The 22,404-nt window shown below is 37.8% G+C and overlaps 1 protein-coding gene across 3 annotated transcripts in view; it reads right to left on the bottom strand.

The window, feature by feature from the left end:
* Nucleotides 1-22,404, bottom strand: part of PTPRB (protein tyrosine phosphatase receptor type B) — a 139,216-nt gene that overhangs the window by 114,241 nt on the left and 2,571 nt on the right. For all 3 annotated transcript variants that reach the window (XM_003405594.4, XM_064283873.1, XM_064283875.1), the window contains exon 3: nt 6,184-6,440. In XM_003405594.4, coding sequence (XP_003405642.3) covers nt 6,184-6,440 — 257 coding nt within the window. The remainder of the gene's footprint in view (nt 1-6,183; nt 6,441-22,404) is intronic.

The raw sequence follows: 22,404 nt of genomic DNA, 5'->3' as shown, positions 1-22,404 counted from the left end.
CCAATTGTTGTTGACATTCCGTCCATTTACTTTTTTGTTCTGTCTCCATATATATTCTTCTCCCTGAACCGTTTTAGAGTAGGTTGTATATATCCTATACCTTTATTCTTAATAATGCTTGAATGTGTATTTAAGAATTAAGAAAAAAAAAAAAACCTCAGCAAAGCTATCAAATTTTGGAAATTCAAAATTGATTCAATACTTTAATCTATTCCACACTCCATATTCCAATTTTATCAACTGACCTAATTTTTAAAAATTTTATAATTATTTCAGTATTTTGTGTTTTTTCTCTAGTACAGGATCCAGACCAGGATTTTGTATTCCATTCTGTTGTCAAGTCTCTTAATCTCCTTTAATTTGGAACAATTCCTCAGTCTTTTAAGATTATCTTTATGCCATTGACCTTTTTGAATGATACAGGTGAGTTATTTCTATAGAATATTCCTCCGTTGGGTTTGCCTGATGTTTCCTTATGACTTCTTTTTTCTTGCTCTTAATTTTTTTTTTTTTTTCTAACAGGCTAACTATTCAATTATTCTCCAGTGGATTTCAGACCTAACGGCACATCAGATTTGCTTGATGATATTTTCACACCACAGATGCTGCGGTCCTACCTCGTTAAACTCTGATTTAATAGGTCTGAGATGAAGCCTTGGAATCTGTATTTTTAGAAAGCTCCTCAGGTGATTCTGATGTGTGACCAAGGCTAGAATTGCAGGCTTCCTATCTCAATCGGTACATCCTCACTTCTGCTTTGAGCTCATTTTCCATTTCCTTCAAAAGTTCCTTTTATCTTCCTCTCTCTCCACTTCATTAACCCTTGCCTGAAATAGACTTCATCATCTCACTGAACCAATGTGCTGCAGAAGTATCAGCATGTTAAAGAGCTCATTTCAATGCACGCATTCTACTCCGTGGTTGCATTTTATGTGTACATGATTTATATTGTGACAAAATATTAACCCAGTAAAATAATAACCGTAGAAAATGATTGAATGGAACAAAATTGAAAAGAATGCAAATCACCCATAACCCAAAAAAGGAAAAAAAAAAAAAATCATTGACATTTTAAGGCTACAGTGATCACATGGATTGTAAACCATATTTATGCTATTGCCACTTGGGAATCCACTTTAACTGGCAGACCAAGAAAACTGTAGCCTTTCGTCAGAATGATGCTAATTACAAATCAGGGATCCTTCCCATCATATGTTACTTCCTGTTGCAGCATCAGTAGTCAGAACCTGGTTATGGTTCACCTCATTCACATCAGGCAATCTAAGTCATTCAAGACGAGAGATCAGGAAATGACTTTTTGTGTTACATCCTTGCACTTCTCCTTCTAAGCTCTGCCTCCATAAAGGGAAACATCACCCCACCTTTAGTTCTGGCCACAAAGCAGTGATAGCAATGAGCACACTCTCCTATACTTTAAGTAACACAGTGAAGGAGGCTACCCCAGACTTGGGAGGAAGTGCTGGCAGGGAGTGTTTTCTGGATTTGCCTCCTCACTTATCCAGAGACTCACACTGGGCTGGGATCTCTTTGAAGGCCACATGGAAGGAAACACAGGTTAGAGTCCAGATCAGCACCACAATGGCTATTCACGAATTGAGGAAATGCAATCCCTCTCCCAGGCGGAGCCAGGGCGGGGGTAGAGAGGGAAAGAAGAAATTCAGCAGTATCAGAACCAGCCAGTAACATTTTTTCATGCACGACCAGCATTTTAATCCTTTCAAAGCATTTTCACATAATACATTCGCCCATATGGACCTCATCACACTGCGGTGAAATAGGCAGGGTAGGAATGATAAAGCAGAAACGAAAAGTTAGTATTTATTGTTAACATGATTGAATATTTATTATGTGTAGGCAACATACTATTTGGCTTAATCAAATTTTAATCCTCACAACTGCCTTATAAGACAGGTAAATCCAAAACAAAAAAACAAAACCAAAAATACTCACAACAGTTGCTATCGAGTGGATTCTGACTTATGGATTCATGGTGACCCCATGTGTGCAGAGTAGAAGTGTACTTCCTAAGTTTTCAAGGCTGTGCCTTTCAGAAGCAGATGATGGCAACTAACAACAACAGCTCATTACCACTGCGTTGAACCACCTCCACAAAGGTCACATGGCGAAGAGGGACTCCAGACTGGACTTCCCTTGAGAGTACACTGCTCAAACAATAGGCAGAGGCTGGCCAGGTTTCACAAGCCAAAGTGAAGTCCATGGCCTACCCTTTCTCCCATTGGAGGCCATTTCTCCACATTTAACTTCTTCCCTACTCCTGAGCTCTTCCTCCTGCAGCCTCTTGCTGCCCACTGCTCAAGTCCCTGGTACAGATTGCCTTTCTTGATGCCTCCTGCCCTGCCTGTCTCACATGACCCACTGGAAGGGCTAGTATATACAGGGCACATTTCTGACACCCACATCTGGCCTGATGTACAACTGGACCTGTGTACAGGACACCATGTATCTTTATGTAGGTTGTATACTGCGTGGGGTCCCTGGATGAAGATGTGGGTGGAGGCTGCAATCCAGCCCTTATTCCACTGCCATGTCTTATACACTGGTGGTAGAAACATGTGTACCTGCAAGCACCTTTTTCTAATTAACACAAAGGCTCTTTTGACATACAGCAGGACCCTATCTTCCCAGACCCCACTTACTTACCCTAGACCCCATTCCTTGAGGAATGTACACTTTGCTAGATCCCATTCCTTGAGGAATGTACACTTTGCCAAGAAACAGTAGGAGGTTATAATTGAATAAATTAATTTCTGCTGTTTGATTATTTAGCTTTTATAGCACTGCTCTCCCTGCCTTGATAACACAATGCCTTCACATATGCAAAAGTGCCACAAAGGGTGGGAAACTCAGGTGCATGGGGGAGATATTCTGGGTCGAGGACCATATTTATCTAGATTAGTAGTTCTCAAATTTAACAGGGCATCCGCATGATCTGGAGACTTGTTAAAACACAGATTGCTGGGACCCACCCTCAGTGTTTCTGACTCAGTAGGTCTAGGGTAGGGCCCAAGAAGGCATCCCTGGGTGGCACAAATGGCTAAATGCTCAACTATTAAACAGAAGGTTGGGGAATGGAACCTACTCACAGATGCCTTGGAAGAAAGGACTGGTGATGCGCTTCTGAAAGGTCACAGTCATGAAAATTTTATGGAGCAGTTCTACTATGCAGCTCATGGGGTCATCATGAGTCAGAATTGACTTGATGGTAACTGGTTTGGTTTACTTTTTGTTTAGGGCCCAAGAGATTGCATTTCAAACAATTTCCCAGGTTATGCTGGTGCTTCTGGTCAGGAGCTCAAAGCTGAGAACCTACTGATTAGGCATTTTCCTAATGCATCCTGTAGACAGGCTTTCTGTTCACCAGCTTTGTCCTTGTGAAGAGACACACATCCATATGACTATTTATAATGGTGTCAATAACAACAGCAGCTAACATTAATTAAACACTATTTTCTAGGCACTGTTCTTGGCATATATGTGTTAATTTATTGAATTCATGTTCGGGGTCGAGAAAGAGAGTGAAAGAAAGGAGAAGAGCAAGAGGAAGAGGAGGGAGAGGAAGAGGGTGAACAAGAGGAAGCAACAAAGTTTTAAACCCAAGTGCAAATCTCCAAAGTAAGGCCCATCACTCTGGCAGGGGAGGAAGATAGGAAGAGAAGGAAACCTGAAGGCATGGAAAATTCTGCTCCAAAGAGTCAACTTAATCCTAAATTGTATTTGCAGTAGCATTAATGAGAAGTGATTACTGGGTTCTAAATCATGTTCTCCTTGGCATTTACCTTCAATAACAGGTGTCTATGTAAGAGAATAAGGTGATTAGGCATGTGTGTGTGTACATGCGTGCATGTGAGTGAGTGTGTGTGTGTGTGTGAGAGTGGGTGCGGTACATGTCTGTATGTCTGGGCATGTGCACTCTTCTCCCTGCTCTGCCACTCTCTAGTTTTGCATCTGAAAAATGGAGACAATAATAATACTACTATGGTTATTGTTGTTGTTGCTAGGTGCTGTTGAGTTGTTTCTAACTCATAGCGATCCTATATACAACAGAACAAAACACTGCCTGGTCCTGTGCCATCCTCATTATCATTGCTATGTTTGATTCCATTGTTGCAGCCACTGTGTCAATCCATCTTGTTGAGGGTCTTCCTCTTTCTCAATGATCCTCTACTTAACCAGGCGTGATGTCTTTCTCCAGGGACTGGTCCCTCCTGATAGCATGTCCAAAGTATGTGAGATGGAATCTCACCATCCTTGCTTCTAAGGAGCACTCTGGCTGTACTTCTTCCGAGACAGATTTGTTTGTTCTTCTGGCAGTCCTTGGTATATTCAATATTCTTTGCCAACACCACAATTCAAAGACTATCAATTCTTCTTTGGTCTTCTTTATTCATTGTCCAGCTTTCACATGCATATGAGGCGATTGAAAACACCATGGCTTGGGCCAAGGCTTACCTTACTCCCCAAGGTGACATCTTTGCTTTTCAACACTATAAAGTGGTCCTTTGCAGTGGGTTTGCCCAACGCAATACGTTGTTTGATTTCTTGACTGCTCCTTCTATGGGCATTGATTGTGGATCCTAGTAAAATGAAATCCTTGACAACTTCAATATTTTCTCCACTTATCATGATGTTGCTTATTTGTCCAGTTGTGAGGATTTTTTTTTTTTTTCCTTTATGTTAAGGTGTAAACCATACTGGAGGCTGCATTTTTGGTTTTTGGTAGATTTGATACTATAGTAGATTGTTTAATAACTATAGACTCTTCTTACCCAATACATATGCCTCTTTGCAATGAGACTTTGCAGCAATTCCCATGAAGAGGTGGAATCTATTTCTGTACCCCCTAAATCTGGTATAACTTATGATTTGCTTGACCAATAGAATGTGGCAGAAGTGATATTGTGTGATTTCAGAGACTAGGACTCAAGTGGTATCTTCTACCTTGTCCTCTTGCAAACCTGCCCTAGACCAGGAATCCAGAGTAGTATAATGCAGGATAAAAGACCATGTGGAGGAGAACTGAGATGAGCCACTAAGAACAGAGGACAAGCTAACTTTAAATCAAATTTAGAGTTTTGGTTATTTTCTGGAATGAATATTTTTGTTTATGTATGCCGAATGAGTATTGAGTTTTAAAGTGATGGAGCGTTCCTGAATTCTGTTTCAGGGCACAAGAGAAGAACTAGGTCACAGGAAAGATTTATTGTAAAGGAAAAGTTGAGATAAAAAAATAAAGTTCCATGAGTCATTCAATGTACGTGCTATATTTGTTTTGTGATCAATCATATGCATTGGTGGGAGCCATATGCAGTGTTAAATATTGCATAATACAAAAGAAACTGAGGCACTGAATGAATGTTAAGTCATGTAAATAGTGTTGAGCTTTTACTTTCTTTAAATTATTTAAATTATTAGCATTGGTTATTCAGGAACAGCTAAATGTTGCAACGTGAAACCATAGATTTTGCATTGCTATAACTACACTGTTACTGACCAAAATGGCAACCTAAAACTCTGAGAAAAAAGCAAAACCAAAGAGATGAACACCTGAAACAGAAACCCTATGTGAGCCAATGCCTATGACCTGCATGGCTGCTTCTCAGGCATTTGATTTGTCTGTGATCTCATGGACTTGCTTTACCTTGGAGACACAGGTGGGTTTGAGGATGCTGATGTGGAAATGGTACATGACTTTGCTTATCTTTGACCATGCTCCCAAATCAAATATAGTGATTTCTGAATCTGCCTCTTCTTGTTGGCTCTTTCCCCTTCCCTTATGAGTATAAATGATTGCAACATACATGCAGGGTAACCTGCAATGTGCTGATTTCAATTTTCTGTTTTCAGACCATATGTAAGATCATGAACCTTGGTTTTACTTCAGAAAATGTGGCCAACCTACTGGAATAGAGTTATACCATGTTGTCCTCATTACCTTCACTTTATAAAGAGGTAGACATTTTAATTCTAATTTTAAGATTTTCTCATGACACAAAAAGCAGACATGTATATGTAGCAGTAGGACACAGAATTCCTATTCCACCCACTTCAGTAGTTGCCATTTCCCACAAAGCAAGTCTTTTCAAGCAATGGGCTTTCTGAGACTGTTGACAAACCACACTTCACAGCCCCCTGTCCCCTTACCTCTTCAGTGGTGCTGGAGAACATCTGGGTAGTCGTTTGAACCCATGGTGACTCTGTAATTCCAGTTGTCTGCATACTGGGGCTCTGCCTCTTATTGCTGCTTTGACTGTAGATTTCTGTAGTACTCCTGGTGAAGGCCTTTGTCATATTCCTAACGAGGTTTTCCGTGCTATATGTAACTGCATTAAAAGTACTGGGGATTTGGGGAGGATCGGTGTTTCTAGTGCTTCTCACTGAAGCTTCTGCTCCCAGGTGAGCTGAGGTAAAGAAACGACAGTTGCTAAAATTACCCTCATATTTTATGGATTCTTCACATAAAAACAATTTTTTTTTTTTTTTTAGAAAATAAAAGACCTCTTCAATAGTGGGCATGTGGATAAGTTTTAGTTATACGAAAGATGAAAGATATTTTGAGTGTGACAGTGTTCATTTGCCCCATACAATTCACTCATTCCCTAATCCATCTATCCAATTTATATGGCAGGTGAAGGGTTCTGGAAACTGTGTATTGGAAAAAACTCATCTCTGTGTAGAAGTGGATAAAATTAAATGTACTCCAAGCAGATATTGACTTAAATGTGGCATCTTCTAATCTAGAGGTTAATTTACATGGAGTCCATGAACATTTTAGGGGTTACTAAATTGGTTTTAGGGAGTCCATGAGTCTCCAGAAAGTTTATGCAAAATTGTATGTATATGTGCATGTTTATTTTTTCTTTGGAGAAGTTTCATAGTTCTCATCAACTTCTTGAAAGGGGGTGTTAGAATACCAGGTTGAGAACCACTGTTAATGGCTTGGATAACTTCATAAAGATTGAGGATTCTTTGGAAAGTAATACCAGTTCTTTAACGGCAGTGCAAACTGTTTCTATCCCTGCTTGTTATGTGCCAAATCACAGGACTGTTGTATTTCTAAGCTATCTATCTTCTGGAGGAACTGTGAATGGATTTAAACTTTCGACCTGGTGAGATGAATTTAAAGCTTTGTTTTGCAAGCCTGAATTACCATATTTAAATATGTGTATACGTATGTTTGTGAATGAGATCCACCTAGCCATAATTTTAAAATGTGCTTTCCAGTCCTTGGGATCTTGCCTAAGTGTAAACTCTTATTTAGTATAAACTGTTAGGTTCAGCGTTTCTAACAAGCTCTCAGGTGATATTGATGCGCAGGTCTTTGGACCACCCTTTGAGTAGACCCTAGAGAACAGTTGTATAATATGAAGCATTAGAAAGTTCTATAAATTATGGGCAGATATATATAAATGTTCAGATGACTCTATCAACTCCTTACTGTACTGGAACTTCTTGGGATATTAAAATCCACTATATCTTGCCAGATTAGAAAACCATGACCCTGAAGAGTTCCAGTTTAAAGACTAATAAAAGAGAGATTTTATTTTTTACTACTTCCTTATTGGTTCTTTCAAACAACCATTCATTAAGCAACTACTATGTGCCAGGCAAGGATCCCCTAAATCTGGTCATTAATTATTGCATTTTCCCTGTGCTGATCTGCCCTACTGGTCCCTCTTTTGAACCTCATCCTTTTCCACTGCAATTTCAGCTGACTAATATATTTCATATGCCAAAGTATATAAAGAAGACAGGACATAGCACAAAAAGAGAATTAAGGTGCAAGAGACATTTTTATAATTTAGCAAGATATAAATATCAGCAGTTCCCTTAAAAGTTAATGAAATAATCATGGCTATTAAGCATCCTTTCCTTGCGATGTAGACAGTAGTAAAAATAATCTTGTACATAAGTGTTATGGATTGAATCATGTCCCCCCAAAATATGTGTTGGAACTTAACCCCTATATCTGTGTATGTAATGTACTGGACTAAAAAAAACTACTATACTGTAATATAATCACTTCCCATAATGCAATCTAATGTTATATTAATGAGATCATACCAGTGTAGGGTGTATCCTAAATCTAATCATTTCTGAGTTATAAAAAGAGCAGATTAGACAGAGGCAAGCACAGATGTAGTGTGGGAAAACAGATGCCATGTGAGAAACATCTACAAACCAAGGAAACGTGTAATGCCCTGGCTACTGCCAAGGAAGTAATTGACAGGACAGAGACTCTGATTTGGACTTTTGGCCTCTAGAAGGGTGAAAAAATAAACTTCTGTTCTTTGAAGCCACCCAGTTATGTTATTTGTGTTACAGCAGCACTAAGGATCTAAGACAATAAGGTTGCCAGATTCAACAAATAAAAATATAGGACATCCAGTTAAATTACAATTTTATATAAACAACGAATAATTTTTATATAATTTGGTATATTTAATATGTATTTTTATATAATTTGGTATTATTAATAAATATATAATAATACAGACATATTTTATATTATAGTGCACATCTGGAACATACTCATACTAAAAAAAATTGTCATTTATATGAAATTAAAATTGAGCTGTGTTTTCTGTATTTTATCTGGCAACATTATTTATATATCTACTTGGTCTAGGCTCTGATAGAATTTTGGACATCCCCATTAATTTCTGCTTGCTTTTCTTCTTCTGAATCCTATGCCATTATCACTGCCTTTGGGTCTGGGTTAGCCACTCTGAATCAGATTTATTTACCCCTGAGGTGTCTTCTACATAACAGTCCCAACTACACTATTAGTGAAATTACAACAAATTCCAAGAAACAGCCTTAATTTTATAGTCTTGAGTTAGGTAATGTAATCACCTCCCATAGGTGTTTGAAAGTTTCTTTAAGTAAGTAGACATTTGTCTATTGTTGGGAAGTAAAATATTCTATATATAGAGATTAGTATTTTGGTCATGTTGAGCTTTGGCCAATGTTGATCCTCTGAGTAGACTACCACGTATGACAATTTTAGCTCTCAGATCTTAAAAAAAAAAGATCTTAAGGATTGGTTTAGGACAAAAATAAGCTTCCAAATATGATTACCTAGCATGTAATTATAACGTCTTAGCATGTCAACCTGTGCTTACTCTTCACTAAGGAGCAGTTGGCAAAGTGTTCTTCCTAAGGACAATTTTTTTTTTTAAATTAGTTAACTTACATAGTTCATTCAGTGGATAAAATAAGATTCTCCCAAAATTAAATAAGTGATCAAAACACTTATGAAATTTCTTATGTGAATAACATAGCTCATTACCATTACATGTAGCTTTGGATTATCTGGTGGAGAAATTTTTCATCTTCTATAATGGTCTTCAATTAACCTTCTAAATATATTTTTAAAACACCCCAAACCAAACAAGTCCATTTTCCATTTTAAGCCACAACTCCTTTTCTGAAGACAGAACCTACAGAATATTCAAGCCCAGTACCCCTTCATTTTATGTCTGTGTTTTTAACTTGTCAAGAAGCAAGAAAAAAGCTTTAGCCTTCACTTTCAGTTTCCTTGTGTGGAGAATACCAAAGCAGTGGTTCACAAACTTTGATAGGCATCAGGATCACCTTTGGAGTTTGTTAAGAGTTCTGAAGCCTTGGGCTTACCCCTAGAAATTGTGATTCATGAGATCTGGTATGGGGCCCAGCACATGCAGTGTAGCAAGCTTCTCAGATGATTCTAATACACATCTAAATATACAGTTTTAGCCATTTGCACAATATAAGCCAGAGTTGAACTCTAATTATTTCTTACATGAAGGATTGAAGAATTATAAAATAGATAAGAGGAGAGAAAAGTCATCATAGAAACATATGACTACCAAAATAAGTTTATTTTTCCATCTCCTGAACTCTTTGTTGAAATAGGTAGTATAAAATTATACTAAAAATAGTAGATCTCTGGATGTATTAGGGTCTATGAATTCTCCTGGTGTTCTTTAAAATATTACATATTTCACAATTCATGAAAGAACAAACTGTATTTTGACAAATGTAAGGAAAAGTTCTTAAACAATGGAACAATATATCAAAGCTATTTTTAGCAAGCTTTATTGTATCATTGCTGCTATATTGTTCCCCCATTATAACACAATTCCTCTCAGAACACAGTTCAAGGTGAGGAGGAGCATACTGGGTCTGACCTACAAATTTTAGCATTTAAGTTGCAAATAGCTCTTTTTATAGGGTGATATCAACCATAAGATAATTTGCAATGACTCTGTCATATGAAGACCATCTTTTGAATGCATTTTTTAAGAACATTGTGTACTGTAGTTTATCCATTAACCTGTGATTGGTTCAGAAATAATGGATAATATAAATCTGATTTTTGTATAATGAAAATTAAAGAAAATACACAATTTGGTAGCTCCCTTCCTTTAAATGGTACAAATAACTTTCAAGCATGTTGAAATCAGAGTAATTTGAATAAAACTTATTGGAGATAGAAAATTTTAATTGGATTAATTTGAACTATACTGGTTCTTTTTATTCTGTAGGAAGATGCCAAATATAATATCCCTTTAAAAACTCGGAAAAATCACCACAAAAAGAGATAGGAAATGATACAGACTATACTTTAGTAAAAGAGTGGTATATGTATATACATATGTACTAATATCAGATGAATTTGCTTTGATATTGTTGGAGCCAGTTTCCAGTTTACTATGTTCTAATTTCCCCCTATCTAGGATTATTAGATCTACTTGCAAGTCAGTAGTTCCCTTTGAGTAAATTTCTCTGTTCCCCATAGATATAGGAGTGAAGGAATGAGCTATTTACCCATCATGAATACGTTAAATAAGACTGAGTTAGAATAAAGGTTAAGTGAAAAGGATGAACATTATAATTGTCTAAATACTTATGAGAAGTGGTAAAAAGAATAATATTTTAGAAAACATAATCAGTGAAATAAAGAGTAAGTTTTAAAAATATGTATCTGAAATTTGAGGAAGTGAACAAGGAAGTGAAAAGAGATTAGAAAGATGGTGGACATGCAAAGCATGAGAGATACAACAAACAATTCAGAAGTCATAATCAGAGGTAAACAAAATAACATTTTGTAGAACTTAAAAAAGAGCCAAGATTGGAAATAAAATTAATAAATGGAAATTGACACCAAGACATAGCATAGTAAAACACCAAGACACAACATAGAAAAAATTTTAGATTAAGAAAAAAAAAAAAAAGGGAGGCTATATCAAAGAAATACTCACCAATAGCCCATTATTACTCACCTACTGGGTTATGGCATGGGTTGCATCATGAAGATGCACTTGGTTTATCCTAATGCCTCATATTTTCTTTTGGATATATAGATTTCAAATCCATATTGCTATGATATATAAGTGTGTGTTTCTCTAGCTCTACAACTACATCTATATTTACACACACCCACACACACACACACACACGTATAAAGTGACTGAGGGGAAGAGATGGGATGGTGAGATGGTAGGGTAGGAGGTAAACATCTGAGTGGAGGAGGAAAGATGGTTTGTAAGTCATGACTGCTGTGAGAGGGAGATACTGAACCAGCAGCTACTTGAACAGGGTGAAGAAAAGGGGAGGCGAAAGGTGGATGAATAACCTGGGATGCTTAGGGCTTACATACCCACTAGGCCCAGTGCCCATGAAAATGAAAAGAAAAAAAAAAAAAAAAGAATTTTAGGGTTGAAGAAAATGTTTTAAATTTTTGCCCTCATCATTAAAAAAAAAAAAAATTTAGGGTCCATGAAAATCTATTAAATTATTAATTTTTGTTTTGTTTTGTTTTTAAACGAAAGAAAGAGGCCCCAAAGGCAAACCTTCCCAGGGCCAAAGAAAGTAGTAGGTGGCCCTGTGCGTGTCCTGGTAAGTTCACTGTTAATGGTACAGGTTGAAAATGGTTGGAAGCTTTGGACCGTCTGACAGCTATTTTCAATGATGATATAAATTAAATCATATCAATAATCATATTATTTTAAATTATCATATAAATAAACGGTCAATTATGAGGTCCATCTTGCTATAATGATGCAAAGAAATAACAAATTTCTAAAATATCTATAACAGCCAATTTGGTGAAAGTAGGGTCAGTATATACAAAATACATTTTATGCTTTTGTTTTCCCACAATGTCCCTATATTTACTACACACTCCTGCCAATGACTTAGCAAATTGTTGTTGTTGTCATTAGGTGTCGTCAAGGCGGTTCTGACTCCTAGTGACCCTTTGTACAACAGAGTCAAATACTGTCTGCTTCTGCACCATCCTCACAATCATTGTTATTCTTGAGCCCACTGTTGCAGCCACTGTGTCAATCCATCTCATTGAGGGTCTTCTTCTTTTCTGCTGACCCTCTACTTTATCAAGCATGATGTCCTTCTCCACGAACTGATCCCTCCTGACAACATGTCCAAAAGTATGTGAGATGTAGTATCGCCATACTTGATTCTAAGGAGCATTCTTGCTGTATTTCTTCCAAGACAGATTTGTTTGTTCTTTTGGCAGTCCATTCAGTATTTTTCACCAACACCATAATTCAAAGACATCAATTCTTCTTTGGTCTTCCTTATTCATTGTCCAGCTTTTGCATGCATATGAGGCAATTGAAAAAACCATTGCTTGTGTCAGGATCACCTTAGTCTTTAAGGTGACATCTTTGCTTTTTAACACTTTAAAGAGGTCTTTTGCAGCAGATTTGCCCAATGCAATGCATCTTTTGATTTCTTGACTGCTGCTTCCACGGGTGTTGATTGTGGATCCAGGTAAAATGAAATCCTTGACAACTTCAAGCTTTTCTCTGTTTATCATGACGTTGCTTATTGGGCCAGTTGAGAGGAGTTTTGTTTTCCTTATGTTGAAGTGTAATCCATACCGAGACAGCTGTAGTCTTTGATCTTTGTCAGTAAGTGGTTCAAGTAATCTTCACTTTGAGTAAGCAAGGTTGTGTCATCTGCATGACACAGGTTGTTAATGAGCCTTCCTCCAATCCTGATGCCCCATTCTTCTTCATATAGTCCAATTTCTCTGATTATCTGCTCAGCATACAGATTGATTAAGTGTGGTGAGAGGGTACAACTCTGACACACAACTTTCCTGACTTTAAACCATTCAGTATCATGGTTGATCTATGTACAGGTTCCTCATGAGCACAATTAAGTGTTCTGGAATTCCCAATCTTGCAATGTTATCCATAATTTGTCAGGATCCATGCAGTCAAATGCCTTTGTATAGTCAATAAAACACAGGTAAACATCTTTCTGGTATTCTTTGCTTTCAGCCAGGATCTATTGACATCAGCAATGATATCCCTGGTTCCACGTCCGATTCTGAATCCGGCTTGAATTTATGGAAGTTCCCTGTTGATGTACTGTTGCAACTGCTTTTGAATGACCTTGAGCACAATTTTACTTGTGTGTGATATTAATGACATTGTTTGATAATTTCCACATTCAGTGGGATCACCTTTCTTTGGAATAGGCATAAATAAAGATCTCTTCCAGTCAGTTGGCCAGGTAGCTGTGTTCCAAATTTCTTGGCATAGAGGAGTGAGCATTACCAGCACTGCATCCATTCGTTGAAACATCTTAATTGGTGTCTTAGTCATTTAGTGCTGCCATACCAGAAATACCACAAGTGGATGGCTTTAACAAAGAGAAATTTATTTTCCCACAGTCCAGTAGGCTAGAAGTCCAAATTCAGGGTGTCAGCTTCAGGGGAAGGCTTTCTCTGTCAGCTCTGGAGGAAGGTCCTTGTCATCAATCTTTCCCTGGACTTGGAGCTTCTCCACGCAGGAACCCCAGGTCCAAAGGACGCACTTTGCCCTTGGCACTGCTTTCTTGGTGGTATGAGGTCCCCACTCTCTGCCTGCTTCCCTTTCCTTTTATCTGTTGTAAGATAAAAGGTGGTGCAGGCCATACTCCAGGGAAACTCCCTTTACATTAGACCAGGGATGTGACCTTAGTAAGGGTGTTACAATCCCACCCTAATCCTCTTTAACATAAAATTGCGATCACAAAATGGAAGACAACCACACAATACTGGGAATCATGGCTTAACCAAGTTGACACATACTTTGGGGGAACACAATTCAGTCCACGATAATTGGTATTCCATCAATTCCTGGAGTCTTTTTTGCCAGTGCCTTCAGTGTAGCTTGGACTTATTCTGTCAGTACCATCAGTTCCTGACCATATGCTACCTCCTGAAATGGTTGAACATCGACCAGTTCTCTTTTGGTATAATGACTCTGTGTATTCCTTCCACCTTCTTCTGATGCTTCCTGTGTCATTTAATATTTTCCCTGTAGAACCTTTCCACATTGCAACTTGAGGCTTGAATTTTTTCTTCAGTTCTTTCAGCTTGAGAAATGCCAAGCGTGTTCTTTCCTTTTGGTTTTCTAACTCCAGGTCTTTGCACATGCCATCATACTACTTTATCTTCTCCAGCTGCCCTCTGAAATCTTCTGTTCAACTCTTTCACTTCATTGTTCCTTCCATTTTCCGTAGCTACTTGACGTTGAAGAGCAAGTTTCAGGAGTATCTTCTGACATCCATTTTGGTCTTTTCTGAATTTTAATGACCTCTTGCTTTCTTCATCTATGATGTCCTTGATGTCATTCCACAACTCATCTGGTCTTGGGTCATTAGTGTTCAACGCATCTCACTGAATCTATTCTTGAAGCGGTCTCTAAATTCAGGTGGAATATACTCAAGGTCATACTTTGGCTCTTGTGGACTTAATTCTATTTTCTTCAGCTTCAACTTGAACTTGCATATGAACAATTTATGGCTTGTTCCTCAGCTGATCTCTGACCTTGTTCTGGCTGATGATATTGAGCTTCTCCATCGTCCCTTTCCACAGACATTGTCGATTTGATTCCTGTGTATTATATCTGGCAAGGTCCAAGTGTATAGTTACTGTTTATGTTGTTGAAAAAAGGTATTTGCAGTGAGGAAGTCATTGGTCTTGCAAAATTATATCATGCAATCTCTAGCATCATTTCTATCACCGAGGCTATATTTTCCAACTACTCATTCTTCTTTTTTGTTTAAAACATTTGAATTTCAATCACCGGTCATTATCAATGCATCCTGATTGCGTGTTCTAGCAATTTCAGACTGCAGAAGTTGGTAAAAGTCTTCAATTTCTCATCTTCGGCCTTACTGGTTAGTAAATCTGAACAATAGTTGTATTAACTGGTCTTCCTTGTAGGCGTATGAAAATTATCCTATCACTGACAGCATTGTACTTCAAGATAAATCTCGAGATGTTCTTTTTGACAATGAATGCAACACCATTCCTCTTCAATTTGTCTTGGCATAGTAGGCCATACGATTGTCTGATTCAAAATGGCCAATACCAGTCCATTTCAGCTCACTAATGCCTAGGATATCAATGTTTATGTGTTTCATTTCATTTTTGAAGATTTCCAATTTTCCTAGATTCATAATTCGCATATTCCACATTCCAATTATTAATGGATGTTTGCAGCTGTTTCTTCTCATTTTGAGTCATGCCACATCAGCAAAGGAACTTCCCAAAAGCTTGACTCCATCCAGGTCATTAAGGTCAACTCTACTTTGAGAGGTAGCTTTTCTCCGGTCGTCTTTTGAGTGACTTCCAACCTGAGGGGCTCATTTTCTGGTCCTATGTCTGACAATGTTCCACTGCTCTTCATAATGTTTTCACTGGCTAATATTTTTTCGGAAGTAGATACCAGGTCCTTCTTCCTCGTCTTCCTTAGCCTGGAAGCTCAGCTGAAACCTGTCCACCGTGGATGTCCCTACTGGTATTTGAATACCAGTGGCATAGTTTCCAACATCACAGCAACATGCAGGGCCCCACAGTAAGACAAACTAACAGATGTATGGAGTAAGTCAAACAGCCACTAATAAAAGCTCTTTCTCCCAAGAGTATACATGATTGCTTACCTTTTTATAATGCTTACATATTTATTCCCTCACCCACATTATTATAATTAAACAATTACTTAAACTAGCAATTATAACAAAACTGACAACAATATGGTTTACTTTATCAGCAAAATCTCTCTTAGACATTTCATTACTTTAGCCACATTAGAGACATTTGAATATTTGCCTGTTCTCACAGAAATGAGATTTGAATGAAAAAATCTGTAGTAGTTGCTGGGTAAATGTTGGTCCATCGGCTGATATTTTATATACAATGTTACTGTCTGTGCAATATGAATTATTTGAGTAAAAGTAACAATTTTAAACAATTATGCATATTTTTATAAAAATAGAGAGACTTGATACTCTCTTGAGGAAGACATTCAAAAGATGAGTGGAATTTTGCACCCTTCACCAGGAAGTCCTAGATTTGAGTGGATAGGCCCTATCTGTACTTGGATTTGCTCTGATATTATTGAAGTCAGTTTCAAGTTTACTAAGTTTTAATTTTCCCCTCTCTAGGATTGTTAGATCTACTGGCAAGTAAGTAATTCCTTTTGAGTAAATTTCTCTGTTTCCCATAGAGGTAGTGGTTGAGGAACGTGTTATTTCCCCTATCATATAGATCCATAAAACCTCAGTAATTGGCTCACTTTGTTTTCTGCTTGGGGGCCCAGACTATTCCCTGCTGGATTGATTTGATGGCTTGGTCAGTTTAAAATTGTGCTTGGATTGGATAGAAAAAAAAAGCAATAGCCATGATTCCAATAGTGGCTTTTCTCAATGTAGTCCTTAGGTTTTCCTTATTGCTCCCTACAAATCTGATATTCAACACTTTCCAGAAGTTGAAACATTTATTAGTTTAATCAGTATTCATTGAGCATGGGTACCAAGATTAGCTTAAGGAAAATATAAAGATTTTTAAGGTATGATACATGTTTTCTATAGGCTTCCAAACCAAACCCATTGCCTTCGAGTTGATTCTGACTCACATTGACCCTATAGGGCAGGGTAGAAGTGCCCCAGAGGGTTTCCAAGGCTGTAGCCTTTATGGAACCAGACTGCCACATCTTCCTCCTGTGGAACAGCTGGTGGGTTTGAACCGCCAACCTTTTGGTTACCAGCCGAGCTCTTAACAACTGTGCCATCAGGGTTCCTTCTATAGGCTTACAGTGTAGCAATTTGGTTTTGCTAACTTTTTTCCCCCTGTGAGTATCTCCTGTATTACACAAAAGACTTGGTCATAAGGAAACTATTCCAACTAAATTTTAAGTGAACTCTCCTGGAATGTATCAAAACATAGGCCAATACAGTTCTCCCCTTAAACAATGTTTAAGCCATGCAGGAAGCCCTCCACTTATAAGTGTTTTGTTGCAACAGTTTGGACATCAGAAATTTGGACTTCGGAATGAAATTTTACTCCTAAAGTAACAATACTCCTTTTTAAAAAGTCAGGTGTGTGATTACTATATAAAAATGTGATCCTATTGAATCAGTCAACACTCAGGTTTTTCCTTATTCTTATTGCATTATTGATGACTACGTCACATGAATTTATGGAATGAAATAAAGGATTTATATACCAGGGATTTCTAAAAACTATACCCTTACTACAGTGGCTTTGAGGATGTAGCTATCCAATATAACATCAAAATATATACATGAAGATTTGGAAAGTCACCCGTTTGCTTTATTGACACCTTCCAAAAATATAAGTGTTTCTAAATACGTGGATATTTGGCATCTGATGATAGAATATCAGATAAGGAAAATGACATTTTCCAGTTTTTAGCCATATATTTTTGCATTTTGGAGACAATGTTTTCATTATAACTATTATGACTCAGATAGCTATAAGGTTCTAATTTTTTATTTGGCTGAAAAATGTTGATATTTAAGAAGAAGTGTCTGTCTGGCAGATACACTCTTCCTTTGTCCAAAATGAAGGCATACAGTGTACTCTTTTAGAGTAAACCTAAAATGGTAAAAAGAGGAAATGGTAAAAATCTCAATCTTATCTTTTATCTAATTTTTGTCATCTGCTATGAACAGATGTCCTTGGTTCCAAATAAATCCACTTATTCAATTTAATTAGGTTCCTTTTAATTAGGTCTTGTGAATGAACCGTCAGCTGTTCCTGTTCCAAGTGCTATTAACTTTCTCAATTACCAGAATCTTGCTGCTAAATCTGCAAATGATTGATAGTGGATTTTGAACAAGTAATTTTAACAAACAATTCCTTGTTTTTGAAAACAAAAATCAAAAGCAGAAACTTTTATATGGAAATGTGTCTTAAAAATATTACCTATGAAATGTGTATTTATAGTATTTTGTTTTATTGCAGAAAAACATTTTATTCTATTGTTACCATTATATGGTGGTTTTAGAGAAATATAAATTATGTTTGGAGATTAAAAAAAAAAAAGGACAATCTTAATTCTTGTCCTGATGAATATCACTGCAGCCAGAATGTTCCTTAAGAAGCAAGGATGGCAAGACTCTGTCTCACGTACTTTGGACATGTGCAGTATAATGGATTGCTTTTGTGTGGCCTTTCTCCCCACAGTTTTGTAACTCTCACCCAGGTTATTGGGTGAGACTGTGTGATAGGGTAACTGTGGCCCACCAAAGGTATTGGTCAGTTTTGCCATCCCACTGGGCTTGAGGTGAGCCGCCCCAGAAGTGAAAGAGTCCACCACTACCAAGGAAGCAGAGTCCGCCAGCAGAGGCCCGGCAACAGGAGATGGCAGGGTGGGCCTCCCAGCCCATGGAGAGAGAAACCTGAGTGCCTTTGGGCAGAGACTGAGGGCCAGAGAGAGGCATGCCTGCAAGCACAGCTAGGAAGAGGCTGTCCTGATGGAAGAACTATATCCTTGAGTGTTCCTCAGCCTGAATTGTAATCTGTTACTTCTTGAATAAACCCCATAATCGTGAGTATAATCTATGAGTTCTGTGTGGCCATTGCAATGAATTATCAAACCAAGCAGAGAAGAGTGCCATGAAAGAGATGGTTGGTGTCAGATGGCAGAGAGAGAAGGCATGTCTGACACCCTCCTTATAGGTATCAGCCTTGGGCTGTTGATCTTGATTCTCCTTCCCCCTAGTGAAATTAGAGGAGGACAGTGCCCCCACACTGTTTTTACAACATGTTGTTGGGAGGGACCAGTGCCTGGAGAAGGATATCATGCTTGGTAAAGTGGAGGGTCAGTGAAAAAGAGGAAGACCCTCAATGAGATGGATTGACACAGTGGCTGCAACAATGGGCTCGAGCATAGCAAAAATTGTGAGGATGGCACAGGACCAGACGGTGTTCCATTCTGTTGTACATAGGGTTGCACTGAGTCAGAAACAACCCCATGGCACCTAACAACAACAACAACAAGAAGCAGTGATTATTCAAAGGAACCTGACTGTAGCACAGGTCCTCCTCCCAAAAAGCTTCACATAAACTTTTGAATTAATCTGGACTTCCTTTGGAAGTCTACTCAATTCATCCTTTTACAGAGGGACTCCAAATAAAGGAGAGGAAGAAGAAAAAAAAGGTAACCTAGCGAGAGTAAAAACCACTTAAAAAAACTGGTGGCCTTCCAGTCGATTACGGCTCATGGCGACCACATGTTTGTCAGAGTAGAACTGTACTTCACTGGGTTTTCAATGGCTGCTTTTTGGAAGTGGATAGCCAAGGCTTTCTTCCCAGGCAACTCCTGGTGAACACCGATTTCTAACCTTTTGGTTAACAGCTGAGTACATTAACCATTACGCCACCCAGGGACTACAGCTACATTATGACAAACCCAAATGAATCAGTTAATGATTGAACAAGGAAAGATTTACTTAAAAAAAAAAATCAAATTTAAAATTATCCTTTCAAAAAATATTTTAAAAGCAGGGTTGCTTAATGTGACATACTGGTAAGGATGTACATTGGAGAAAGAGGTACTTTTTTCTATTTATACTCTATTGCAATTATCTATTTACTTACCTGCTCCCTCATAACCCTAAGGAATAAGACATAATTATTGATTCTTTCTCAACCCTGGGTGCACAGTAGAATCACCTGGAACACATTTAAAAAAATACAAAGCTTGATTTAATCGACCTTGAGGATGAAGCCTGAGCAACCCCAAAAAACCCAGTTTTTTTTTTTTTTTTTAAAGCTTCCCAGGTGATTCTGATGTGCAACTTGGGTTGAGACTCACTGGACTAGGGATATTTACTAACACGAGGTCTGGAACACAGTAGGTGTTAGATAAATATTACTCGAATGCTTAAATGAAATCACAAATGCTTCTCTATGAATCAAATGTGAAACATATGGTCCAGACAGATAGGCTTTCTATTCCTGAAGAATTTAATAAAAAAAAAAAATTTCACATTCTGTGGATGAACAACACACATATTTATGCTGCTATAGATTATACCAAAAGACAAACCCAGTGCCATCGAGTCGATTCCAACTCATAGTGACTCTATAGGACAGAGTAGAACTGCCCCGTAGAGTTTCCAAGGAGCCCCTGGTGGATTCGAACTGCCGATCCTTTGGTTAGCAGCCATAGCACTTAACCACTACGCCACCAGGGTTTCTGCTATAGATTATAGGACTTAGTTATTAATGCTTTAAATATGGGTATTTGGCATCTCTTATTGTGAACATATATGAATGCAATTTGGTTAATTTTTCACAATTGCCTTTGCTCACAAACTAGTGAGCTATGGCTCCACTAATGTCCTATATTTTTAATCAATCTGTGGTACAAACTATTGATGCACTGGACTGCTAACCGAAAGGTTGGCAATGCAAGTCCATCCACAGTCATCTCAGAACGAAGGCCTGGCCATCTACTTCTGAAAAATCAGCCATTGAAAACCCTGTGGAACAAAGTTCTACTCTAGCACACACAGGGTCACTGTGAGTTAAAATCGACTCAGTGGCAGCTGATTTTATAAGTTTAAGATGGAACAGAAAAAATTTGCGTATTAAATTATAATTGTGCTAAAGTAAAATATGTGCTGTGCCTATGTGTATTCAAACATAAGATTGCTTCACAATTGTTCAAATTTTAATTTTTTGCCTTTTCTAGAAGTCCATTTTTTCCCAACACACATTACTGACTATGCTTTGGATATGGCTTCGTCAGAGATTAATTGCAAATGGTCTATTCTATGCACTTTACTTTGAAAGTCAAGTCCTCATAGGATATATTTATCTGAGGGTCAAAGGTGAAAGTTTTCCATAAATTATCTTCCATCTTGACTAACGCTCCACTAAATCCATGTCTACTTTTTCACAGTTCCAATTAAAGATTCTTCTCTTAAATAAAGTGATAGAAATTTGGGAGGGATTTCATCTCTTGTGTATAACCTACAACTGGAATATTTACAATGTTTGAATGTTGTTTCGGATGGGTCTAGTTGGATGAGCCACAGGAAAGGAATTGCACAAATTGATGCTATATGTGTACATTCTCTGATAAATTTGAATTTCCTAGTTGACTCATATTTTTATCTTATCATAGTCAGAAGTGATATGTGACTGTAATTCTTAACTTCTATTGTAGAAGAGCCTACTGCGTTAAATGCTGGTTTAGTTTATGAAATGAATAAGTGACAGAAATTGTTCCAAAATCAGCACAGTGCAAAAGGCTCGTACGAGCCTCAAAAATCAATACCTGAGAAAGAAATCTAAGGGTACAGTGGATGCTGATCCCCAAATTGGGTTATGGATCAAAATTACTCATGGAGTTTAAAAAAAAAAATTAAATATTATGTCCAATCCAGATTTCCTAAAACTCTTAGAGGTGATAGTGGAGGAAGAAAAGGTGTGAAAGAATCCCAGGAATTTGTATTTTTAATAAGCTCTCCTTCTTCTACTGACGTGACTCTTATGCAGCCAGGAGGGCAAAGATCTGTGGTCACGTATTTGGGGACCACTGGTATAATGGAAGGTGCACTTGGCAGGGAGTTAAGAAACTTAGGTTCTAATCATGCCTCCACCATAATTACCTGGGACAATTCACTTGATAAACTTCAGTCTACTTAATGAGAGTTTTTATGTCTAGATAATTTCTCCAATAATTTGTAAGATCTATTGGAGCCTAATATATTGTGATTCTGTAAGTTTTATCTTTCATGATTTCCTAAAAAACAAACTTGCTGCTGTTGAGTTGATTCCAACTCACAGTGACCCTATGCGACAGAGTAGAACGGCCCCACAGGGTTTCCAAGGAGCCCATGGTGGATTCAAACTACCGATGTTTTGGTTAGCAGCCAAATGCTTAACCACTGTGCCACCAGTGCAAACCTCAAATAAAGGAACAAATGAGCAATAAAATGATTAAGTGAAAGAGAAGATCCAGCTTCATGTATACTCTACAGACAGAAATCCCTATCTCAGGATGTGCTGCGCCATGAATTTTTTCACAGGGGTATAAGTTT

This window comes from Loxodonta africana, chromosome 4, assembly GCF_030014295.1.
Source record: "Loxodonta africana isolate mLoxAfr1 chromosome 4, mLoxAfr1.hap2, whole genome shotgun sequence".
Lineage (NCBI taxonomy): Eukaryota > Metazoa > Chordata > Mammalia > Proboscidea > Elephantidae > Loxodonta > Loxodonta africana.
The sequence above is the reverse complement of the archived record's forward strand: the minus strand, read 5'-3'. Positions and strand labels throughout refer to the sequence as shown.